The sequence below is a fragment of the Heptranchias perlo genome, chromosome 4 (assembly GCF_035084215.1).
Source record: "Heptranchias perlo isolate sHepPer1 chromosome 4, sHepPer1.hap1, whole genome shotgun sequence".
NCBI classification, from domain to species: domain Eukaryota; kingdom Metazoa; phylum Chordata; class Chondrichthyes; order Hexanchiformes; family Hexanchidae; genus Heptranchias; species Heptranchias perlo.
In genome coordinates this window covers 14,841,124-14,864,469 of record NC_090328.1, presented here as the reverse complement: position 1 = coordinate 14,864,469, position 23,346 = coordinate 14,841,124, and the positions used below count along the sequence as shown (strand labels likewise).

The 23,346-nt window shown below is 42.2% G+C and overlaps 1 protein-coding gene across 5 annotated transcripts in view; it reads left to right on the top strand.

Annotated features, from left to right (window-relative positions):
• Nucleotides 1–23,346, top strand: part of glra3 (glycine receptor, alpha 3) — a 161,522-nt gene that overhangs the window by 125,887 nt on the left and 12,289 nt on the right. For 2 of the 5 annotated variants that reach the window (XM_067982511.1, XM_067982512.1), the window contains exons 5-7: nucleotides 7,888–8,025; nucleotides 12,799–13,013; nucleotides 16,053–16,193. In XM_067982511.1, coding sequence (XP_067838612.1) covers nucleotides 7,888–8,025; nucleotides 12,799–13,013; nucleotides 16,053–16,193 — 494 coding nt within the window. Of the gene's footprint in view, nucleotides 1–7,887; nucleotides 8,026–12,798; nucleotides 13,014–16,052; nucleotides 16,194–16,718; nucleotides 16,839–19,355; nucleotides 19,368–21,837; nucleotides 21,847–23,346 lie in introns of all 5 variants that reach the window. The other 3 variants (XM_067982510.1, XM_067982515.1, XM_067982513.1) reach the window with 3 other exon arrangements.

Genomic DNA, 23,346 nt, shown 5'->3' with positions numbered 1-23,346 from the left:
GCTGCAGCCCAGGTAGTGGCAGGTTGGGTGAGGCTGACCGTGAAAGAGATGCATGAGAGGGTGAGTATGAGATGGAGCCATGAGATTGTATGAGGATTGGGTTGAGTGGTAGTGGTGGGATGAGTACTGGTGAGGTGAGTAAGTGCAGGTAAGATGAGGATGAGCTATGAGTGGGTGTGAGGAGTGATGTGATAGAGTAGTGTTGGCAGTGCAGAAGGAGATGTGGGGTGGGGGCGGTGATGTGGCAGACGGAGTGTAGGGGAATGAGTAAGTGGACTCACTTTGGCTGACCTACTTAGGTCATTGAAGCGCCTCCTGCACTGTACGCAGGTGCGCGATATGTTGGTGGGGCTGGTGATCTCCTTTGCCACCTCGCGCCAGGCCTTTGTGATGGCGGAGGCAGACCACTTCCTCCCGTCCGCCGGGGAGAAGATCTCTGTCCTCCCCCTCCTCCTCCCCCTCACCCCATCCAGTAAGACCTGGAGTGAGGCATCGTCAAACCTGGGAGCAGCCTTCCCCCTGGGCTGCTCCATGCTATAATTTTGCCTATGTTCTGCAGCATCAGTCAGTGGAGGACTGCCCCTTTAAATAGGGCTCCTCCAGCTGACAGCCTATGATGCGGGTGCGCAGTCCGCCCGCTGCGCCGCTTTCCAGCGCGAAACCCGGAAGCCAAGGTAAGTGGCTTCAATTAGGCTGCGATCGTGTGCGGAGCACCCCGAATTCACTGGCCGCGTTACCCACACGCACAGTCGACCCCCCGCTGCCAACCCGCCTCCCTCCTAATATCGAGCCCCTGATGTCCATCAGGGCCGTCAGTAACTGAACCACATCCTCGGTCTGTCAGTAGTTACGGTGAATGCTTAATGCTACTTTGGTTTTTTAATGGAGGTATAAACCTGTTTTATTTTAAATGGGTTGAAAGGGGACACACTAATATCATTCAAGCATGTTAACCTCTCGTGCGCTAATACTGCACGTGGTAATTAGTAGGTAGTAGTCCCACAAGGTCATTTCAGTCAGTGTCCTGTAGTAGTTACCAGATGCTTTCTTTTTAATTATCTCTCCCTCTATCCATCGTCTGGTCACAAAAAGAACTTTGCCTTTTCTCATTGCTAATCCCTGATTTACTTCACCTCCTTTATTCTTTTTAAGTTTGGTGATGTCCTGTGCTATGAGCCTTGGCTTTTTCACTTTGGCTTCTCAAAACCAGGTTGAGATGACATTAATTACCTTCCGTTGCTCAAGAATTTAACTTCTGTAAAGATGTTAACAGTATCTTCTGAACTGATTAGGCTATTTTAGATCTTGTATTGTGTAATGATACAGGGTTAATTGGTAATCTCACAGTAAAGGATCCTCTGGGGAAGAGTGATCATAATATGATAGAATATCAAATTGAGTTTGAGAGTGATGTACTTAAATCCGAAACTAAAGTCTTAAACTTAAATAAAGCCAATTACATAGGTATGAGGGGCGAGTTGGCTAAGGTAGATTGGGAAATTAGATAAAAAGATATGACAGCAATGGTGAACATTTAAAGAAATATTTCAATATTCTCAACGAATATACATTCCATTGAGAAATAAAAACTCCACGGGAAAAGTGATCCATCCGTGGCTAACTAAAGAAGTTAAGGATAGTATTAGATTAAAAGAAGAGGCTTATAATGTTGCCAAGAAGAGTAGTAAGCCTGAGGATTGGAAGAGTTTTAGAAACCAGCAAAGGATGACCAAAAAATTGATAAAAAGGGAGAAAATAGAATATAAAAGTAACCTGGCAAGAAATATAAAAACAGATTGTAAGAGCTTCTATAAGTATGTAAAGAGGAAGAGAGGAGCAACAGTAAATGTTGGTCCCTTAAAGGCTGAGACAGGAGAAATTATAATGGGGAATTAGGAAATGGCAGAGACGTTAAACAAATATTTTTTCATCTGTGTTCACCGTAGAAGATACAAAAAGCAAGAAATAGTGGGGAACCAAAGGGTATTAAGAGTGAGAAACTTAAAGTAATTAATATCAGTAGAGAAAAAGTATTGGAGAGACTAATGGGACTAAAAGTCGATAAATCCCCGGACCTGATGGCCTACATCCTAAGGTTCTAAAAGGATCCCATTAGTTTCTCCAATACTTTTTCTCTACTGATATTAATTACTTTAAGTTCCTCACTCTCAATAGCTCTTTGGTTCCCCATTATTTCTTTTTGTGTCTTCTACTGTGAAGACAGATACAAAATATTTGTTTAACATCTCTGCCATTTCCATATTCCCCATTATAATTTCTCCTGACTCAGCCTCTGGCTACAGAGATAGTGGACGCATTGGTTATGATCTTCCAAAATTCCCTAGATTCTAGAACGGTCCCAATAGATCAGATGGTAGCAAATGTAACACCACTATTCAAGAAAGGAGGGAGAGAGAAAACAGGGAACTACAGGCCAGTTAGCCTGACATCAGTTGTCGGGAGAATGCTGGAATCCAACATTAAGGACGTGGTAACAGGGCACTTAGAAAATCATAATATGATTAGGCGGAGTCAACATGGTTTTATGAAAGGGAAATCGTGTTTGACAAATTTATTAGAGTTTTTTGAGGATGTAAGTAGTAGGGTAGATAAGGAGAAATCAGTGGATGTAGTATATTGGATTTTCAAAAGGCATTCGATAAAAGGTTGTTACACAAGATAAGGACTCATGGGGTTGTGGGTAATATATTAGCATGGATAGAGGATTGGTTAACGGACAGAAAACAGAGAGTATGGATAAATGAGTCATTTTTAGGTTGGTAGGCTGTAACTAGTGGAGTGTCGCAAAGATCAGTGCTTGGACCTCAGCTATTTATAATCTATATTAATGACTTAGATGAAGAGACCAAACGTAATGTATCCAGGTTTGCTGATGATACAAAGCTAGGTGGGAAAGTAAGCTGTGAGGAGGACACAAAGAGGCTGCAAAGGGATATAGAAAGGTTAAGTGAGCAGGCAATAAGGTGGCAGATGGAGGATAATGCGGGGAAATGTAGGTTATTCACTTTGGTAGGAAGAATAGAAAAACGGAATATTTTTTAAATGGTGAGAAACTATTAAATGTTGGTGTTCAGAGAGATTTGGGTGTCCTCGTACAAGAATCACAAGAAGATAGCATGGAGGTATTGCAAGCAATTAAGAAGGCAAATGGCATGTTGGCTTTTATTGCAAGAGGGTTGGAGTACAAGAGGAAGGGGGTCTTTGCTGCAATGGTACAGGGCTTTGGTGAAACTTCACCTGGAGTACTATGTACAGTTTTGGTCTCCTTATCTAAGGAAGGATATACTTGCCTTAGAGGCGGGGCAACAAAGGTTCACTAGATTAATTCCTGGGATGGGAGGGTTGTCTTATGAGGAAAGATTGAGTAGAATGGGCCTATACTCTCTGGAGTTTAGAAGAATAAGTGGTGATCTCATTGAAACATACAAGATTCTGACAGGGCTTAACAGGGTAGATGCTGAGAGGTTATTTCCCCTGGCTGGAGAGTCTAGAACTAGGGGGCACAGTCTCAGGATAAGGGGTCGGCCATTTAAGACTGAGATGAGGAGGAATTTCTTCACCCAGAGGGTTGTGAATCTTGAGAATTCTCTACCCCAGAGGACTGTGGATGCTGAGTCGTTGAGTATGTTCAAGGCTGATAGATTTTTGGACTCTAGGGGAATCAAGGGATATGGAGATCGTGGAGTTGAGGTCAAAGAGCAGCCATGATCTTATTGAATGGCGGAGCAGGCTCGAGGGCCCGTATGGCCTACTCCTGCTCCTATTCCTTATGTATGTTCTTCTCTCACGCTGGTGCAATTTTCTTCATTTACATTCTAGAAAATTGTCGGATTCATCCCATAGAGGCCCAGGCCTCTGCTATAACTGACCTTCAAATCTCACTTCTTCCTCTGTGACTTCTTTCACTGACATCTATAGTTATTAAAGCTCATTTTATGGCTCAGACACTTTGTTCACAATGAAAAAAACCTCCCACGCTCCCCTCATTAAAACTGTTGTAAAGAGTTGATGTGCCGGCCCAGCTACCTTTTAGTACAGAATGATTAGTTTGCCTTCAAAGAATCAGCTTGCTCTTTATTTTTCTTCTGTTTATGAAAAAAGCTAAAATTTCATTCTCGCTTTCTTTACGTTTCTATCATTCTGTTTCCCTAGAATTAATTTCCATGATCCTCCACTGCCTTTTCTTTATTGACTTTGTTCCTTATTGATTCCTGATATTATTCAAAGCTTTTTTTTTAACCCGAACGCTTCTATTGACTTCACCAGTCAACCATTTTCGATTTTCATTTTAAAAATGAAATCTATTTCTCATTAGTTGTTTTTTTTAATTAAAAAAGTTTTTTTTTAAGTGAATGTGTCCAAAGTTCCTCTCTGATAAAATACATATCTGCTCTTCTAAAGTTTTGTTTCAAGTCCATTTAAACATAAAAAGTTTGGAGATATGTCCGACACATTTCAGGTGTCACGCTTTGTCGTACAAGCAAATGTCTGTGTTAGGTGTGAAAAAGACTGTAACTGACTTTAATAGGATGTAGATAGGTTAATAGATTGGGCAGATAGAAGGCAGATGAAATTTAATGAAGAGAAATATGCCATGATACATTTAGGAGCAAGAAAAAGCAGAGGAAATACATATTAATTGGTGAAACTTTAAAAGGAGTACAAGTACAGTGAAACCTAGGGGTTCATTTACACAATTATTTAATATGAGAGGAAACGTTGATAAAGCTGTACTAAAAAAAGCGAATACAAAAGCAAAGAGGTAGTCCCAAATCTATATAAATCATTGGTTAGGCAACAGTTAGAATCTTGTGCCCAGTTTTGGGTGCACCACATTAGGAAGGATGTCAAGATCAAGGAGAGGGTGCAGCAGAAAAGATTCACTAAGAAAATAGGCTTTATTTATGAGGAGAGATGAGAGAAACTGAGCTTCTTTTCATTAGAGCATTAACAAGAGATCTGACCAATGTGCAAAATTATGAAGCGTTCTGGTGGGGTTATGAAGAGTTTTGAGGCAAGGTCAATTGAAAATTTCAAAACGGTGATTGATAGATTTTTTTAAGTAAGGGTATTAAGAGTTAAGGTACAGATCAGCCATGATCTAATTGAATGGCAGAATAGGCCCAAGGGGCTGAATGGCCTACTCCTGTTCCTATGTTCCTATAAGGTAAATAGGGAAAAACTATGTCCATTGGTAAGTAGAGGGCATTAATTTAAGATCAACACCAAAAGCATGAAGAGAGAACTAGGAGATATTTTCGTATGCGGGGTGGTGTTAGAACATGGAACACCCAACCAGAAACAGTGGTGGAAGCAGAATCCCTAATAGCTTTTAAAAGGGAAGTGTATAAATATTTGAAAAATCAAATAAAGTAGTTAAGTCACCCAGTCTGGATGGGATGCATCCTAGGTTGCTGAGGGAAGTAAGGGTGGAAATTGCGGAGGTACTGGCCGTAATCTTCAAAACATCCTTAGATACAGGGATGGTGCCAAAGGACTGGAGAATTGCAAATGTTACAGCCTTGTTCAAAAAGGGCGTAAGGATAAACCCAACAACTATAGGCCAGTCAGTTTAACCTCAGTGGTGGGCAAACTTTTAGAAACGATAATCCGGAACAGAATTAACAGTCACTTGGAAAAGTGTGGATTGATTAGGGAAAGCCAGCATGGATTTGTAAAAGGCAAATCGTGTTTAACTAACCTGATAGAGTTTCTCGATGAGGTAACAGAGAGGGTAGATGAGGGTAATGCAGTTGATGTGGACTTTCAAAAGGCGTTTGTTAAAGTTCTGCATGGTAGGCTTATCATCAAGATTGCGGCCCATGGAATAAAGGGGGCAGTAGCAACATGGATACAGGATTGGCTAAGTGACAGGAGTCAGAGATTAGTGGTGAATGGTTGTTTTTCGGACTGGAGGGAGGTGTACAATGGCGTTCCCCAGGGGTCGGTGCTGGGACCACTGCTTTTCTTGATATATATTAATGACTTGGACTTGGGTGTCTCGGGCACAATTTCAAAATTTGCAGATGGCACAAAACTTGGAAGTGTAGTGAACAGTGAGAAGGATAGTGTTAGACTTCAAGAGGATATAGACAGGCCGATGGCATGGGCGGACAGGTGGCAGATAAAATTTAACGCAGAAAAATGCGAAGTGATACATTTCTGTAGGAAGAACGAGGAGTGGCAATATAAACTAGAGGGCACATCTCTAAGAGGACTACAGGAACAGAGAAATCTAGGGGTATATGTGCACAAATCGTTGAAGGTGGCAGGGCAGATTGAGAAAGCGGTTACAAAACCTGGGCTTTATAAATAGATGTGGAGATGCCGGTGATGGACTGGGGTTGACAATTGTAAACAATTTTACAACACCAAGTTATAGTCCAACAATTTTATTTTTAATTCCACAAGCTTTCGGAGGCTTCCTCCTTCCTCAGGTGGTGTGGAAATGACCTCTGTGTTTAATATACACCCAAAATTGAAGTAAACTAAACAACTGGGAATTGGGGTTGTAATCACTGGAATTTCAGGTGGTCATTTCCACACCACCTGACGAAGGAGGAAGCCTCCGAAAGCTTGTGGAATTAAAAATAAAATTGTTGGACTATAACTTGGTGTTGTAAAATTGTTTACAATTTATAAATAGAGGCATAGAGTACAAAAGTATGGAAGTCATGATGAACCTTTATAAAACACTGGTTCGACCACAACTGGATTATTGTGTCCAGTTCTGGGCACCGCACTTTAGGAAAGATGTGAAGGTCTTAGAAAGGGTGCAGAAGAGATTTACTAGAATGATTCCAGGGATGAGGGACTTTAGTTACGTGGATAGACTGGAGAAGCTGGGGTTGTTCTCCTTAGAACAGAGACGGTTGCGAGGAGATTTGATAGAGGTATTCAAAATTATGAAGGGTCTAGACAGAGTAGATTGAAAGAAACTGTTCCCATTGACGGAGGGTCAAGAACCAGAGGACATAGATTTAAGGTGATTGGCAAAAGAACCAAAGGTGACATGAGGAAAAACTTTTTTACACAGCGAGTGGTTATGATCTGGAATGGACTGCCCGAGGGGGTGGTGGAGGCAGATTCAATCATGGCCTTCAAAAGTGGACAGGATAAGTACTTGAAAAAAAAAATTTGCAGGGCTACGGGATAGGCCGGCGGAGTGGGACTAGCTGAATTGCTCTTGCATAGAGCCAGCGTGGACTCGATGGGCCAAATGGCCTCCTTCCATGCTGTAACCTTTCTATGATTCTATGAAAATATTTAAAAGGGAATGAGGAAAGGGCAGGGGCATGGAACTCAGGGCCCATCATGCCTGTGCCAGTACTCAGTCTTCAACTGGAGATATTTATTCCAATCACATTCCTCTTCAGTTAGAAAAGGGACAATATTGAAAAAGATTGTGGTTGTCCCATCATTGGCTGCACAAACCCTTAGTTCCACCACCTTCCATCTCTTCCATTGGCGTAAAAAGTTTTAGTTTCTTCAAGTTTTCCTTCACTCTTTTTGCTTGTTTTCCACAAAGATTCCCATATCTTTCAGTTTTCTCAGACATTTTTTTTTCACTTCCTACCTGTGTCCTGCTCTTTCCAATTTCCAGTTCAGTTGCCCTCTCTCAATATCAGCCTCCAGCATCTAACTTCCATTTACCAGTGAGACCAGATCGGGCAGGTAACATATGATTGCAGTTTGTAATTGTGTTATTTTTAAGAGATCGTAGATCTCTATATACACACTGGATAAGGGCCAACTTAATGTCCATCTGTGTTTAATATACACCCAAAATTGAAGTAAACTAAACAACTGGGAATTGGGGTTGTAATCACTGGAATTTCAGTCTTACTTTCCTTTTTCTTTTTTCAGTTGGATACACAATGAATGATCTTATCTTTGAATGGCAAGAAAATGGACCAGTGCAAATTGCAGAAGGGCTAACCTTACCACAGTTTCTTCTTAAAGAAGAGAAAGATTTACGATACTGTACAAAACTTTACAGTACAGGTATGGCCTTATCCTCATCAAGCAAAAGAAATGCAAGTTTGCAGAGTGGAAATAAAATGTGCACTGTAAATTAACAACTTGCATTAAAAATGTACAAAGCTTTAAAATTCATTCCATGGGAAATGACCTTGGGTCTTTTCAATCCAGAGCCTAGTTGCGATGGGTATTAGCAAGAAAAAAAAACCTGCTCCTAATTCAGCGCTAATTGGGACTAAAGTGGCAGCTTGGCTCAATTGATACTAGTCTTGCCTCCAAGCCACAAGGTAGTGAGCTCTTGGCCTATTCCCGGACTTGAGCAAATAATCGATGTTGACACTTAAACCGTGGTCCTGCCTGCCTGTTCAAATGGACGTTAAATATCCCCGGCACTATTGAAAAACAGCGGGAAGTTCGCCTCATCTCTTGGTCAACATTCCTCCCCCAACTGGTCATTAATCGCCGCATAAGAGACTATTGGAAAACATTAAGGCATGTGGAATTAGAGACAGGGTAGTAAATTGGTTTAAAAACTAGTTACAAGGTAGGAAACAGAGTAGGAGTTAAAAGGGTTAAATTATGAGGCCAGGTTGCATTGACTAGGCTTGTATTCCCTTGAGTATAGAAGATTAAGAGGTGATCTAATTAATGTGCTTAAGATGATTAAAGGAGTTGATAGGGTAGATAGAGGGAAACTATATCTTCCAGTGGGGGGAGGCTAGAACAAGGGGGCATAACCTTAAAATTAGAGCTAGGTCATTCAGGGGTGATGTCAGAAAGTACTTCTTCACACAAAGGGTAGTGGAAATCTGGAACTCTCTCCCCTAAAAAGCTGTTGAGGCTGGGGGTCAATTGAAAATGTCAAAACTGAGAGTGATAGATTTTTGTTAGGTAAGGGTATTAAGGGTTACAGAATGGGTAGATGGAGTTAAGATACATATTAACCATGATCTAATTGAATGGCTCGAGGGGCTTAATATCCTACTCATGTTCCTACACAGAGAGTAGGAGTTAAGTGCAGTGATTGGAAATGGGTAGTGGTGTTCTACAGGGTTGAGCTCTGGGGCCGTTTCTGTTCACAAGTGTATATCAATGATTGGGGAAGCTGGTGTTCACAGAAAAGAACACTTGTTCTGTGTGCTAAAACAGAACCTTGAGCCTTTTTCTGCAACCACACGTGGTTAATTCAAGTTTTGTTTATAACCTAGATATATCTGTTTTAAATTATTAAATGTGCAGTACACAAAACCCTTGGTGAGCATAAATTTGCTCACAAGAATTCCAAATACTTCAAAATTAAAGGTGGTGCAGCTGGCAATAATCTTGCATACTGGAACTTTTTGAATAATTTATGAGGCTCTTGCCCAATAAATCTGGAGTTTCACACCTCATTCTAACCACCAATATAGAAAACCTCAGTAGTATCCCACTACCTTTTGTGGATTGTTTGAACAGCTCATTAAAATATATACTGTCTCCATCTATAGCACTGACACATTCATTCTGAGATATATATTTCTCAGTCAGCCTGTGTGTGCTAATTTTATGGCTTGCTTTAGATAATTAAAGTTGCTACACTGGATGGATGCACTTTCTACCCCTCCAATTTTCTTTCCTGCCCCTCCCCCTGTAACACTGACTCATGCTACATCATCAGCAGTGCTGTGTAGTACTCGGGTGTAGTGGTTCTACTCCTAGCACTAGTAATTTAGAGGTCTGTGACGATTAATCCTGATTTGAAATATGAGTTCAAATCCCACCATGGTAATCTGAATTCAGTTTAATAAATTGGGAAACAAAAAGCTGGTATTAATAAAAGTAACCATGAACCTGTTAGATTGTTGTACAAACCCAACTGGTTCACTAATGTCAAAACCTACAATCCTTACTTGTTCTGACCTACATATGGCTCCATTAGCACACCAAGGTGGCTAACTCTTAACTGCTCTCTGAAGTGGCCTAACAAGCCATTCAGTTGTATCAAAACCAGCTGCTAGTGGTTGAAGAAGAAGGCCCACCACCCCTGCCTTCTCAGGGCAATTAGGGATTGCCAATAAATGCTGGCCTCGCCAGCGATGCACAAACCCTGAGAATTAATACATTTTAAAAACCTTAGACAGCGAATGTCGGCAGGCTGTTCCACTGTGGAGAGCATCGTGGCTGAACCTGATCCTGCCCTCACTCAAAGTCCTTATTTGCTCTGGCCAGCAGGAGTCACTGAACAGCAATGAGAAGCAGGAACCCAGTCCAGTTTTTCCACACCTTAGCCCTGGGGTGCTGAAGGCAGTTTTAGCACTCCGCTGCTGCTCTGGCTGAGATCAGCTATTGCAGCACAGAATCAAAGCTGAAACCTTTCTGATCAGCATAGCTCATTTACACATTGAAAGAATTAACTAACTGAGCTCTCAGGGCAGGAATAAGTAATACTAAGCAACGTGGGATACAAGTTCCAGTCAGCGCTGTTCCCATGTGAACACTTAATGCCCTTTCGGTGCATTTTTAACACAGGCATTAACCCATTTAAAATATGCATTAAAATGGTGCAAAGAGAAACTTAGTACTAGTCTGTTGAGTGTTTACACAGAAATAGTGCAGGTTTTCTCTCCTTTACATTGTCCTATACCAACTATTATTGTTTAATATAGTTTGGGTTTTCCTATTGCTCTTCTAGTGTTGCTCTTAAGCTGGGAATTAGGAGTTACATGCAACTCATCCTCTAAATTATTCTTTCTTTTCTGTGGATGCTGAGGCCAACTGCCCTTCCCCCCTCCTCTTCCCCCCTCCTCTTCCCACCTCCTCTTCCCCCCGCCCCTTCACTGGCTGAGATTGACTAACTTAGTGCAGACTGGGATTCAAACCTGGGACCTTTCTGCTCTGTATGGCCCATTATAAGCCATAAACAGCAATAAATATAGCTACAACATCCTTTTCAATGTTCTTACTATAACGATAAAACTTTCTGCTTGAGGCTCTCTGTGTAATATCAGCTTTTTTACTGAAAACTTATGGAGGGGGAAGAATAGAAGATCAATTAGATTTTTTTAAAAAGGCAATAGGAACATAGGAATGTACAAGACTGGAATTGCTTGATTTCACAAGAGTGCTAATTTTGTGATTTAATTTAGGTGATTAATGTCGTGTCCCCCCAACCTCCATCTGACTCGGCCAAATTAACTTCTGTATCTCTCACACCCCTCAATGCCTTTCTCTGGCAAATATTTATCCAGCTCCCTCGTTGAATCCACCTGGACTGTGGATGAGGAGAAGCAATGTATAGAGACCTCCCAGTTTGAATGGAACCCTTGAGGGTATCTCAGTAAAAGCATTCTGATAATTTTTTTAAAAATTCATTCATGGGATGGTGGGCATCATTGGCAAGGCCAGCATTTATTGCCCTTGAGAAGGTGGTGGTGAGCCACTAAAGTCCGTGCTTTTTTGTAGCAGGGTTGTATAACTGAGTGGCTTGCTAGGCCATTTCAGAGGGCAGTTAAGAATCAACATTGCTGTGGGTCTGGAGTCACATATAGGCCAGATCAGGTAAGGACAGCAGGTTTCCTTCCCTAAAGTGCATTAGTGAATCAGATGTGTTTTTACAACAATTCAGTAGCTTCATGGTCACCATTACCAATACTAGGATTTTATTCCTGATTTTATTTAATTAACTGAATTCAAATTCCCCACCTGCCATGGCAGGGATTTGAACTCACATCTCCAAGATTATTAGTCTAGGCCTTCTGATTTAACTAGTCCAGTAACATAACCACAATGCTACCGTTGTTGAAGCTGCACGCATCCAGGCAAGTGGAGAGTATTCCATCACACTCCTGACTTGTGCCTTGTAGATGGTGGAAAGGCTTTGGGGAGTCAGGAGGTGAGTCACTCACCGCAGAATACCCAGCCTCTGACCTGCTCTTGTAGCCACGGTATTTATGTGGCTGGTTCAGTTAAGTTTCTGGTCAATGGTGACCCCCAGGATGTTGGTGATGGTGGATTCGGCGATGATAATGCCGCCGAATGTCAAGGGGAGGTGGTTAGACTCTCTCTTGTTGGAGATGGTCATTGCCTGGCTTTTGTGCGGCGTGAATGTTACTTGCCACTTATCAGCCCAAGCCTGAATGTTGTCCAGGTCTTGCTGCATGCGGGCACAGACTGCTTCATTATCTGAGGGGTTACGAATGGAACTGAACACTCGGGGTGCTTAGAATGGAAGTTAGTATTATTGTATGGTTGACTATTAAATGCCACGTTACTAACTGGAGAAGGGAAGATATTTGAAGAGGGAAATTATAGGATTAGCAAATAGATCATTAAGGGAATACTATGATTAATTGTGTGTCTTGCATCCCACTGTTGTGCCAGTGGAGGATGAGGCTAACTATTGTAACCATAGTGGCTTATAGTTGTTAGACTGTTTGAACCATGGGCTTCCTCTGAGCAAGGGACAATAACATCATTCCCACTAAAAGATAAGCCATTTAAATTTGGGAGAGACCTTTCACATGCTGCTTAATGAGAAAAAAAAGGTGTCGGATCAATGCATTAACATGCATTACACTTGTTTATTTTTGGGCAATTTTGGAAGGGTGAGAAAAAATGAGCGCCCCTTCCATTAACGCTAAAGCACAAAATGACACCTTAATACAGTGACGCAGGTATCAATTCAAAGGAAATTAGCCCCTGTATGACAGTATGCTCTGTAATTTGCTGAAATCCTGCTGACAATGTTTGAAACACCATGCAGACTAAATTTAACAAGTTTGCCTCTCTTTCTTTGTGTCCCTTTTATATCTTTTGCAGGGAAATTCACATGTATTGAAGTAAGATTCCACCTTGAGAGACAAATGGGCTATTATTTAATTCAGATGTACATTCCAAGTCTCCTTATTGTGATTCTATCCTGGGTGTCATTTTGGATAAACATGGACGCAGCTCCGGCTAGAGTAGCTTTAGGTATTACAACAGTGCTTACAATGACTACACAAAGCTCCGGATCTCGAGCTTCGCTCCCTAAGGTAGGAGGTTGAATCATTTGCTTAGAAAAAACTAATAACATCACTGGGAAACTACACTGAAATGAAAATATATAAAGTGTCCTGGAGCATATGTATCTATTTCATATGATTGCCCCCTTGGCAAGTTCTCCATCTTGACTGCCCATTGAGTGGAAGCATTAAACAAAGGCAAGGTACATCCCTGTTGTGAGATGATATCAGGATTAGGATCATCTCAGAACATCTCCTAGTTACTGATTGCACATTAACATCAGGTATGTGCTATATCACGAGTCCAGGTAGCAAATCATCTCCTGCTCTTGGGCAGTGAATGGTGCCTAACATGGGACAACCTAGACAACACGAGAAACTAGGAAAACATGAAGGATAATGAATAAATACTAAAAAAAAATAGATGCTGTGTAATTGGAATGGGATTTAACATTGGAATGATTTCCAGCCGCTTACCACCCAGAGTATTGCATGATACAAAGCATTATGAAAAGCATTATGCAAAAAAATCATAAAGACATGAGTGCTGATAATGTGATCAGAGAGCTGCACCATTGCTGTGCTTACCCTCCTCTTGATTGCTCCCCTCCCCTCACCCCCTTCTCCGCACTTACTTGTGGGCCTCAGCCTGCGTCTGAGCCGATCGAAATTGGTCGGACCCCGACCGACAAGCTGCATTGGGGAGCCCGATTATCGCCACAGCTCGCAGGAGTTATGATGAGGCCTGAGGACCAATTTAAGGCAATCCTCGGGCCTTTCAATTCTGGCGCACCTGGTTTCAGTCGCTAATGAATGTAGTGTCCCTTTAAAAACCCGTTTGTTAATGGAATGTCAAAAAAACTGGGTAAATGCCGGGTGTAATTTTGGCAATAGTGTAAAATGGGCAATATCGGCTCGACCTCCCGTTAAACACCTCTCAATTTCAGTTTCCATTGAAGTTGAGTAGAGGAAACTTTACTCTCCACGTAGCTGTACTTTAGCTGACCTCAGTTTACCCAGTGCTGACACCTGAGTGGTAATTTCACAAGGCATTGATCTTGTTGCTGAGCCTCACGAACAGCAAGCATTAGGCAGAGGAATTGGCCCCTCGCACTCGCAGCCAGCAAAGCTCTGTGTCAGGAATGGAGCATTACAGAATTACCTCATTAATTCCAAAAGTGAACCATTCTCCAGCAATCACGTCCATTACTCTGATTAGTACAAATTTCATCGTAAAAATACATTTGAGGAAAAGTCTCCATTTACAGTTCTCTAGTGATAATGTAGCGTACAAATTAGTTTTAACTTGACCTATTCTTTATCTAGTCTCAAAGTTCTTAATACTTCACCATGACTACCATCTATAATGGTAACCTTGGGGACTTTCACATTGACATTCAAGTTTGATCCTATTATAATAGAATCAAAGAACCTTACAGCACAGAAGGAGGCCGTTTGGCCCATCGTGCCTGTGTCGGCTCTTTGAAAGAGCTATCCAATTAGTCGCACTCTCCTGCTCTTTCCCAATAGCCCTGCAATTTTTTCTTGTTGAAGTATATTTCAAAATAATTGAGACGGGCATTGGGCAGTTACCATAGATAACTGGTGAACCTTGAAACCAATTATGCTGCTCGATATTGGTATAGAAACCCTTAACATGTTGCCTGACAATCCTTTGGCCTTTATTTTAATAGAAGCATTAATTTGTTTAAAATAAACAGGTTAATGTCACTGTTAAAGCATTGGTACACCAATATTGTATAGCGTAATTTCTAGGCCAGTATGCTTGAAAGACACATGGAGATTGTCAATGACAAGGCTTTTCCCTTTTAGTTTAGTTTTGTTTGTAAGGAGGCCTTTGCATTTGACCCTGAGCTGTTGAAGTATGTAAATGAGATGCTACTCTGCAACAAATGGCGGGGGGAATAATTTTACCAGTGTACTTTCCACGTTGATGATCGGACACAGCTCCATGAGGCGCAGGGTGAAATGGATGATTTCAATGATCTAGTTATTTATGAACTTGAACTCTGTACTCGTTCCTGACAAGACTAGGATGTGAAACATTCTCTGTTGTATTAGTCCAATGCCAATTTAAAGAAAGCATTGATTGAAAAGTATGCACTTTGCATTCCTGGAACTTTGTGCATGTATATGCCTTTTCTTCGGCTCACTACTTCGAATGCCAATGGTGGGCACCTGCGTGACTAGGGGTGCCCCTCGAGCATCTGCCAGCTGAAGAGGCAGCGTATTATACTGGTTCCAGGATAAGGGTGAGGGTGTCAGGCCTTCTCTCCCTCCCCTCCCCCCCAGAAAGGTTAAAGAATTGTCATCTCAGCCCCCTTTGTAAGGGAGCCATTTAAAAAAAAATGAAAAGTGTTACTTACCTCAATTTCGGAGGTCCAGGCCATGATCCCTAGGTCTGGATGCTCAGGCGCAGCCTTTAACACCTGGGCTCTTCAGGCATACTGCTGTCAATGATGGGAAGCCAAGAATGTGCAAATTCTCAGTGTTGGGAATCCCTGCACCTTGGCCCCCCTTCCCCTTAGTGGGCTGTGTGAGCTGAGACTCCACCCCTTTACAAGGCCCCATGGAATCCTTTAGGTACGACTGAGTCCCTGCCTAAAATTAACGGCCCATCTGGCACATTCTGGGAGTCACTGGAAGGTCCATAGAATTTCATCCCCAGCACGTACAACTGTTTCCCTGACTAGAGAGTCTAGAACTAGGGGGCATAGTCGCAGGGTATGGGGTTGGCCATTCAAGACTGAGATGAGGAGGAATTTCTTCAAGCAGAAGGTAGTGAATCTTTGGAATTCTCTACCCCAGAGGGCTGTGGATGCGGAGTCATTGAATATATTCAAGGCTGTGATGAATAGATTTTTGGACCCCGGGGAATCAAGGGATGTGGGGATCGGGCGGGAAAGTGGAGTTGAGGCCAAAGATCAGCCATGATCTGATTGAATGGCGGAGCAGGCTCGAGGGGTCGTATGGCCTACCCCTGCTCCTATTTCTTATGTTCTTATGTTCTTATGTACTTGGGTGACATTTCATTCTGTTTTGCTGCAGGTGTCCTACGTTAAGGCCATTGATATCTGGATGGCAGTTTGCCTGCTGTTTGTGTTCTCTGCCCTACTGGAGTACGCAGCTGTGAACTTTGTGTCAAGACAACACAAAGAACTACTCCGGCTTCGGCGAAGGAAACGAAAGGTTAGGAACCATCTTTTTAATTTGACGTTGGATAAAATTGCACACAGTAACCCCTCGCTATAACACTTTCTGATATATCTCGACCTAGATCATTCATTACTTTTTCACTGGCCAAGTATTCAAACAGAGCACACTCTCAAAACACATGGCCCTCACTACACCTTGTTGATAGCACAGCCCCCTTTAAGATGGCATCTTCTGTCTTTGCCTTGGCTTTGCATTTTAAGTTCTGAGCAATTCTGGGAATCCCGTTGGAAAAGGATGTTACAATGCGAAATGTATAGAAACAACTCCAAAGGTAGCACATAGGAAACATTGGTGGAAAGTCTCATATTTAAGACCCATATTTAATTAACTTAAGTACGACTTTTGTCAAAAGTAAAGTAGAAAGTTTTCTCTTGTATAATATTAAAGAGCTGGAATTTTAAGATTTTAGAGGTCAATGAAGCCCTTGTGGTTGTACATGTGTATTACCTTAATAAATTACTTTTGTTTCTCTTGTTTGCTCATCCATTTTGATGAAAGAATGTTGAGGGGGTGCTTGATGGAAATGAAAACATAGAAACGATGCGACGTAGCAATGGCTTGAGAAGCAGCGAACCAATATACGGGACTTTGGCTCAAATCTACAGTTCAAATTTTGGGGTAAAATGACAAGCAGATGTCCCATTTGTCATGTGATAAGAAATCATAAATAGAGGAGTTGTCCTTTTGTTTAACCACTTGTCTGTACCAAGTAGGAACTGTCACCCTTTGTAGTCTGTTTACTGTTCATATGTGGTGAAACGTAGTCTCATCTTAAGGTACCTGTCTTGTTGAAATACCGATTTAGATCATTTATAATCTCCCCCCCCAAAAAAATGTTTTACAACTGTAAAACAAAAATAAGTTGTATTTAATGTTTTCCAACAAATACATTACTTTGAGGAGTGATGGACTGCAAAACAAATTAACAACAGAAATTGGTGGAAATACAAAGCAGGTCATCAGCATCTGAAAGAGGCAGATAGTTTAATGTTTCCAATATAATCTTTTACCAGACTTAAGTCCAGAAAGTACTGAGTAGACTTTAAGTGCAATTTTTTTAGACAAAGAAATTATGAATAGAAGCTGCCCGATTTTATGGAACAGAACATTTTGTTCAAGTTTGAATCGTAGAAGGTTACAGCATGGAAGGAGGCCATTCGGCCCATCGAGTCCATGCTGGCTCTATGCATGAGCAATCCAGCATCCCACTGCCCCGCCCTATCCCCGTAGCCCTGCACATTTTTTGTTTCAAGTACTTATCCAGTTCCTTTTTGATGAATGATTGAATCTGCCTCCACCACCCCCTCGGGCAGTGCATTCCAGATCCTAACCACTCGCTGTGCAAAAAGTTTTTTCTCATGTCACCTTTGGTTCTTTTGCCAATCACCATAAATCTATGTCCTCTGGTCCTTGACCCTTCCGCCAATGGGAACAGTTTCTCTCTGTCTACATGTCCCTTCATGATTTTGGTAGCAATTCAGGGAATATCTGGGAACATATTCAGCATCAAATAAAAGGGAAAGGGTCATGAGCTTTAAAAACAATGGTGAAGCAAGAGGGAAAAAAAGCCTTTATTAAAAATATTTAAAACTCATTGAAATTTGAGAAAAGGAAGTCTCATCACTAGAATGTTAGTTCCAACCAGGAGTCCAGGCTATAAGTTGTAGTTTAAGCTAAGCAATTTTTGGAAAGGTTAGCCAATGAGGCACTGTACAAATACATCTTCTGGGTGGTTAACAGGCATGCAAGTTGCTAAAGTCAATGAAGGTCTTTGTAGGCTGCATGTTCCACTGCTCCCAAAGGAAGAAAATAACAAGATAGGTCTATAGTGCTGGACATTCCAAATCTCCTGACGGAGGAAGATAATCTGGTGAATCCATATGGCTGGATATCCAACCCCATGACTGAGAAGATAATGTGGTGGGTCCATAGGACTAGACACTCCAACCCTTTGGTTGTGGTGGGTGCATAGAGGTGATTATTTTCTGGTGTCTGTCACTTTCTCAATCAGGGGGAATATGAATGCGGTGGGTTTAGCTTTTCGAAAAGAAAATAAGAAAATAAAAATAAAGAAAATGTAATAAGTGACATTTGTGATAATTCCCATCACCCTGTCGGGTGGGTGTTACAAATTGAAAATTAACCATTTCGGAGACTGTTATCCATATTCTTTGTAAATAAAACATGTAGTTTGTAGTAAATGAATTGCTCTTATAAAACGTAAAAGGGAATCATTCTACTTCATTTCATTACACATTGGTTTATTGGAGATATGAAAAGTGCAGCAAAAGGAATATAGCACTTACAGTTCAAAGGAAAATGGACGATAGACTAAACTAGGAATCATGATAGACAGAGACAGATAGAAATAGACATACAGACAGATGATAGATATATAGACGGACAGATAGATAGATAAATAGATAGACAGATAAATAGACAAATAGATAAATAAATAGATAGATAGATATCTGAGTTGAGGAATTTGATATATTGCTGTGTGTTATCATTAAAATCAGTTGTCAAATCTGTACGTTGTATAAATTGACATTTGTGATAATCTCAGTTAAAGTCATCTAGAAGCTCAGTCAGATGGATTTTACATATTGAAAATGAACCATTTAGGAGAATGGTTTAAGGAACTAAGTTAGATACTGCTGGAAAGGTTTAGAGGCAATGGAAGTGTATATAGTTAGTTCATTTTTCTTTGAGCCTGAACGATACATCTGACAAAAGCTATTAATTGAATACTAGAAAGAATGCCAGAAATGAATGTTTGTGCTGCTGCATTTGCTGCGGTAATTTGTTCTGGAATGTTCCATATTTTATAAAGTTTTCGGGGGATCACAAAATCAATTTATCTCGGGAATCTTTACCTTTGTAAACTGTTCTGATGGAAGCAGTTTTAGTAGCTGTCACTGAGCATTAATATGCTGTGAACAGATGGTAGTTTTTCTCACTTTATATATAATATTTTTCTTCTATTTACATTAGCCCTGGGCATGCCTCATGTTTCACTTTTGCCAACGTGGCTGTCTAGAACTCATTTGTTGACAGCACTATTCACTTGTACTCAGGAGTCTAATTCAAATGATCTATCACTTCAAACAGTCCCATATTTAATTTGTTTTGCAGACTCAAAAAGAAGCACATCTGTATGAGGATTGATGCGTTGGAAAAATTAAATAAACAACTGCGCACTAAAAATACATTGAAGAAAACACTTCTCTAACACAAGCCCCTTTCTCTTTGGGGATTAAACTGTTATTTGCTTTCATTTTCTCTGATGTTTCATCCACAGATTGTAAGCTTCTTCAAGTGGCCCGGCATTTTCATTAATGCTCTCTCTTGAAGTTGTTAGTCTGGTACATGATAAAAATACACACACACACACACACACACACATGCAACTTTTGGTGGATGCCCAGAGGTATAACACCAGGTTCAGGTCAGGGCCTGACGTTCCACATTACTTGCTTTGTAGCTGGATGATTCTCATCAATAGTGATGGGGCATCTCCATTCATTCAAATCAAAACCCACTTCATCGGTATTTGCTCCCAGGCAGCTGTTGCGTGTTTCCTGACAGATGTTGAGTTGTCGAGCGTTGATTAACAGCACAGCGCAGCATGGACCTTACGGTCACAGAGTTCGTTGGCCTCACCTACTGGCTGAGCATTTATGGGATGGCAATCAAAGGATTGGGCGGGTGATGAGGAAAAATCATTCTAGATTCAAAAATAATTCCGATGTATTGTATTTTTGGTGATACTTTTCCACTTTTTGCCTCCTCTCTCTAGCTCCCTCTTTTTTTTAGGTCCCCCTGATGCTACCTCCCTTCCTCCGGCATGCATCCTCTCTCAACCAGGAGCGTGTGATGCTTTACACTTCTCCGCAGCTGCCCATCAAGGCTGCTGTGCGGCCACCAACACAAAGGCCAGGAATTTCCTCATATTTCTTGCCGTAAATTAGGTGCTCGAGCGCCATAGTGCTGACTTTTAGAGAGAAACCTCACGAGTAAAGCGATTTCTGCCGCGATTGCACTGAAAAACTGCTACAAGTGAGTTCCTTCGCTCCTTCTGGCTGCCTCCTTCACCGGCCCGTCAATGCACTGTACCGCTCGTTTCCACAACTCCGCGCCCCATCCAACGGCGCAGCTGACGCAAGTTTCCAAGTTTCCTAATCTAACGCCACCAGTGCATAGGCGTAGATTTACGCCGGGAGATGCAGCACAGCCCCCTCCCTCCCACTCCACCCTTCCCCCTTCCCCCCCACCCCGTTGACTGATTTCAACGTATCTGAGAAGTTTGAGCACCAAAGAGTCTCCAAAATATTTTTTACTGGATTTCTGCAGTTAGCTTATGAATTTCCTGTGCTTCCTTTTACTCTTTCTCAGAGAGACCTACTCTATACGTTACTACAGCACTGTCACTCTCACTGCATCGAGATCATTCATATGACGACCCTCCCGCCACATGTTCAGAATGACCGAGCAGCAGGTACGGGCTATCCAATGGGAATACCTCTGAGGTGGAAGAGGAGACACAAAGGCAAGAGGCTATGAGCCTGAGGCATCATAGCAGAAGACAGCAGCCCAATCACTGTTACCTCCCCACCCCTCTCCCCCAGAGAGTGTGCAGGCAGCGCAGGTCATATCGAGACCTACTGAGGAGCTATGCGCCAGGATACTTTGCTTCTCCAAGGAACCTGTGTGACAATTTGGAAGAAGACCTCAGCCACTGACAACTACCCGCAGAGCGATGAAGGTCTCCATGGCCCTGAATTTTCACGCCTCTGGATCCTTCCAATCAGAAAAGGAGATCGATGTATCTCTGTAATCTTTTCCACCCTACAACCCTCCGCGATCTCTGCGCTCCTCCAATTCTGGCCTCTCGAGCATCCCCGACTTCCTTCGCCCCACAATTAGCGGCTCTGCCTTCAACTGCCTAGGCCCTAAGTTCTGGAATTCCTTCCCCAAACCTCTCCGCCTCTCTACCTCTCTCTCCTTTAAGATGCTCCTTAAAACCTACCTCTTTGACCAAGCTTTTGGTCATCTGTCCTAATATCTCTTTATGTGGTTCGGTGTCAAATTTTGTTTGATAACGCTCCAATGAAGCGCCTTGGGATGTTTTACTAAGTTAGTGGCACTATATAAATGCGAGTTGTTGTTGTTATAATATCGGCCAGGAAGCTGTTCGGACCTGCATTCACCAGGCGACAGATGCCCCTTTTCTGAAGGGCACCTGACTTCTTCAAGTACGGCATGACCCACGCGGAGCTGAGAGTCAGAGCCATTTGATTCTACAGGCTCGTTGGCTTCCCTTGGGTTCAGGGTGCTCTCGACGGCACCCACGCGAATCTGAAGGCGCCAACTCGGAACCCACTGTCGTACGTCCACAGGAGGGGGTTCCACTCGGTCTGTGATACTCCACATCAACGGATACTCCACGTCAACGCACAGCACATGGGAAGCTGCCACAACGCATTCGTCCTGCATCATTCGGCTGTCACACAACTATTCAGGGAGAAGAACCGAATGGACGGATGGATCCTGGGGGATAAGACCTTCACCCTGATGCCATGGCTGCCGACGCCATTCAGTGTGACCTGCGATGAAGCAGAGGAGAGTTACAGTCGAGCCCATGCAGCGCCCGAGACACTGTGAGACACTAACGCACAGAAGCCTCACTGTGTGCACCTGAAATTCCTCTCTCTGCTATTTTAGCCAAGCCAACCAGTTTAAGATAAGTGGATTCACACCTCTGCTTAAATAGTGGACAGAAGAATTCCAGATGAGTAGGTTTTATGTTGACATGTGAATGTCCCACATCGTCATTTCAGGACCTACATCTTGAAGTCTGCTGATCTATCAACAGATTGAGAAGGTTGCTGGAAAACATTAATGTAAATAAGATGATTGCGTATCTAATATTAACCATAGACTAACCATGGAAAATACAGTTTGAATGTACAAACAATATTAATTTTGTAATTTAGATAAACTTGCAAAACAAGAACGATTGGAAAGTACAGGCGATAATTGTTGTACATTTTTGGTGTGATTGGTTAAATAAGAAGGCATTCCTATTATTGTGAGGTGAACTTTGGTAGTTAGTTATTTACTGAGTTGAGAATTAAATTGGTGATTGCGTGCTACCAGTCGGTAGGAACACCAGTTAGAGAGAGAATCAGGGCGATAATATATCCATCCCACATTCCCTTCGAGCATGGCTCCCATCTGGGAGAGCAGGATCACTCCGTAACTATTAGATCATTAGGGAACAGATGGGCTTGGATCAGATTGTATTTTTGGCATATTTTGATTAGTAACTGGAAGGGAAAGGATGGTGAATCAGCACTTTGCAATTTGTTTATCTGCCCAATATTCTCCCATCCTTTCCTGAAAGGAGAGGCAATAATCCACAGGCATTAACAGAATCTCAAAACCTCACCCAAGTGGCAGTCCTTCATGTTTGAGCCTAGACATTGCGTTCTAGCAGATTAATCCTCCATAGGTGGACATCACAGTCCAGCTTTTTTTTAACCTTCATTTTCGGGATATGGGCATCACTGGCAAGGCCGGCATTTATTTCCCATCCCTAGTTGCCCTTGAGAAGGTGGTGGTGAGCCGCCTTCTTGAAACGCTGCAGTCCATATGGTGAATATGCTGAAGGTGCTCCCATGATGCTGTTAGGTAGAGGGTTCCAGGATTTTGACCCAGTGACCATAAAGGAACAACGATATATGTCCAAGTCATGATGGTGTGTGACTTGGAGGGGAACTTGGAGGTGATGGTGTTCCCACGTGCCTGCTGCCCTTATCCTTCTAGGTGGTAGAGGTCGTGGGTTTGGGAGGTGCTGTCGAAGAAGCTTGATGCGATTTGCACAGGAAGCACTTTACAGCAGGGGTGATCAGGAGTAAGAACACCAGCTGATTTTTCCTCTCTCTATGTCAGGGATATTGAAGCCAATTCTGGTGGCCTCAACTCACACCCCCCGGGACAGGCCATTGATTGGACCGAGGTCCTTGTGAATCTTTGTAGTTCAGTGCCGCATTAGGTATTACCCACTGGGGCACCAGGGATCCTGGCACACTTGCATTCTACCTTTGGATCTATTTTACATTTA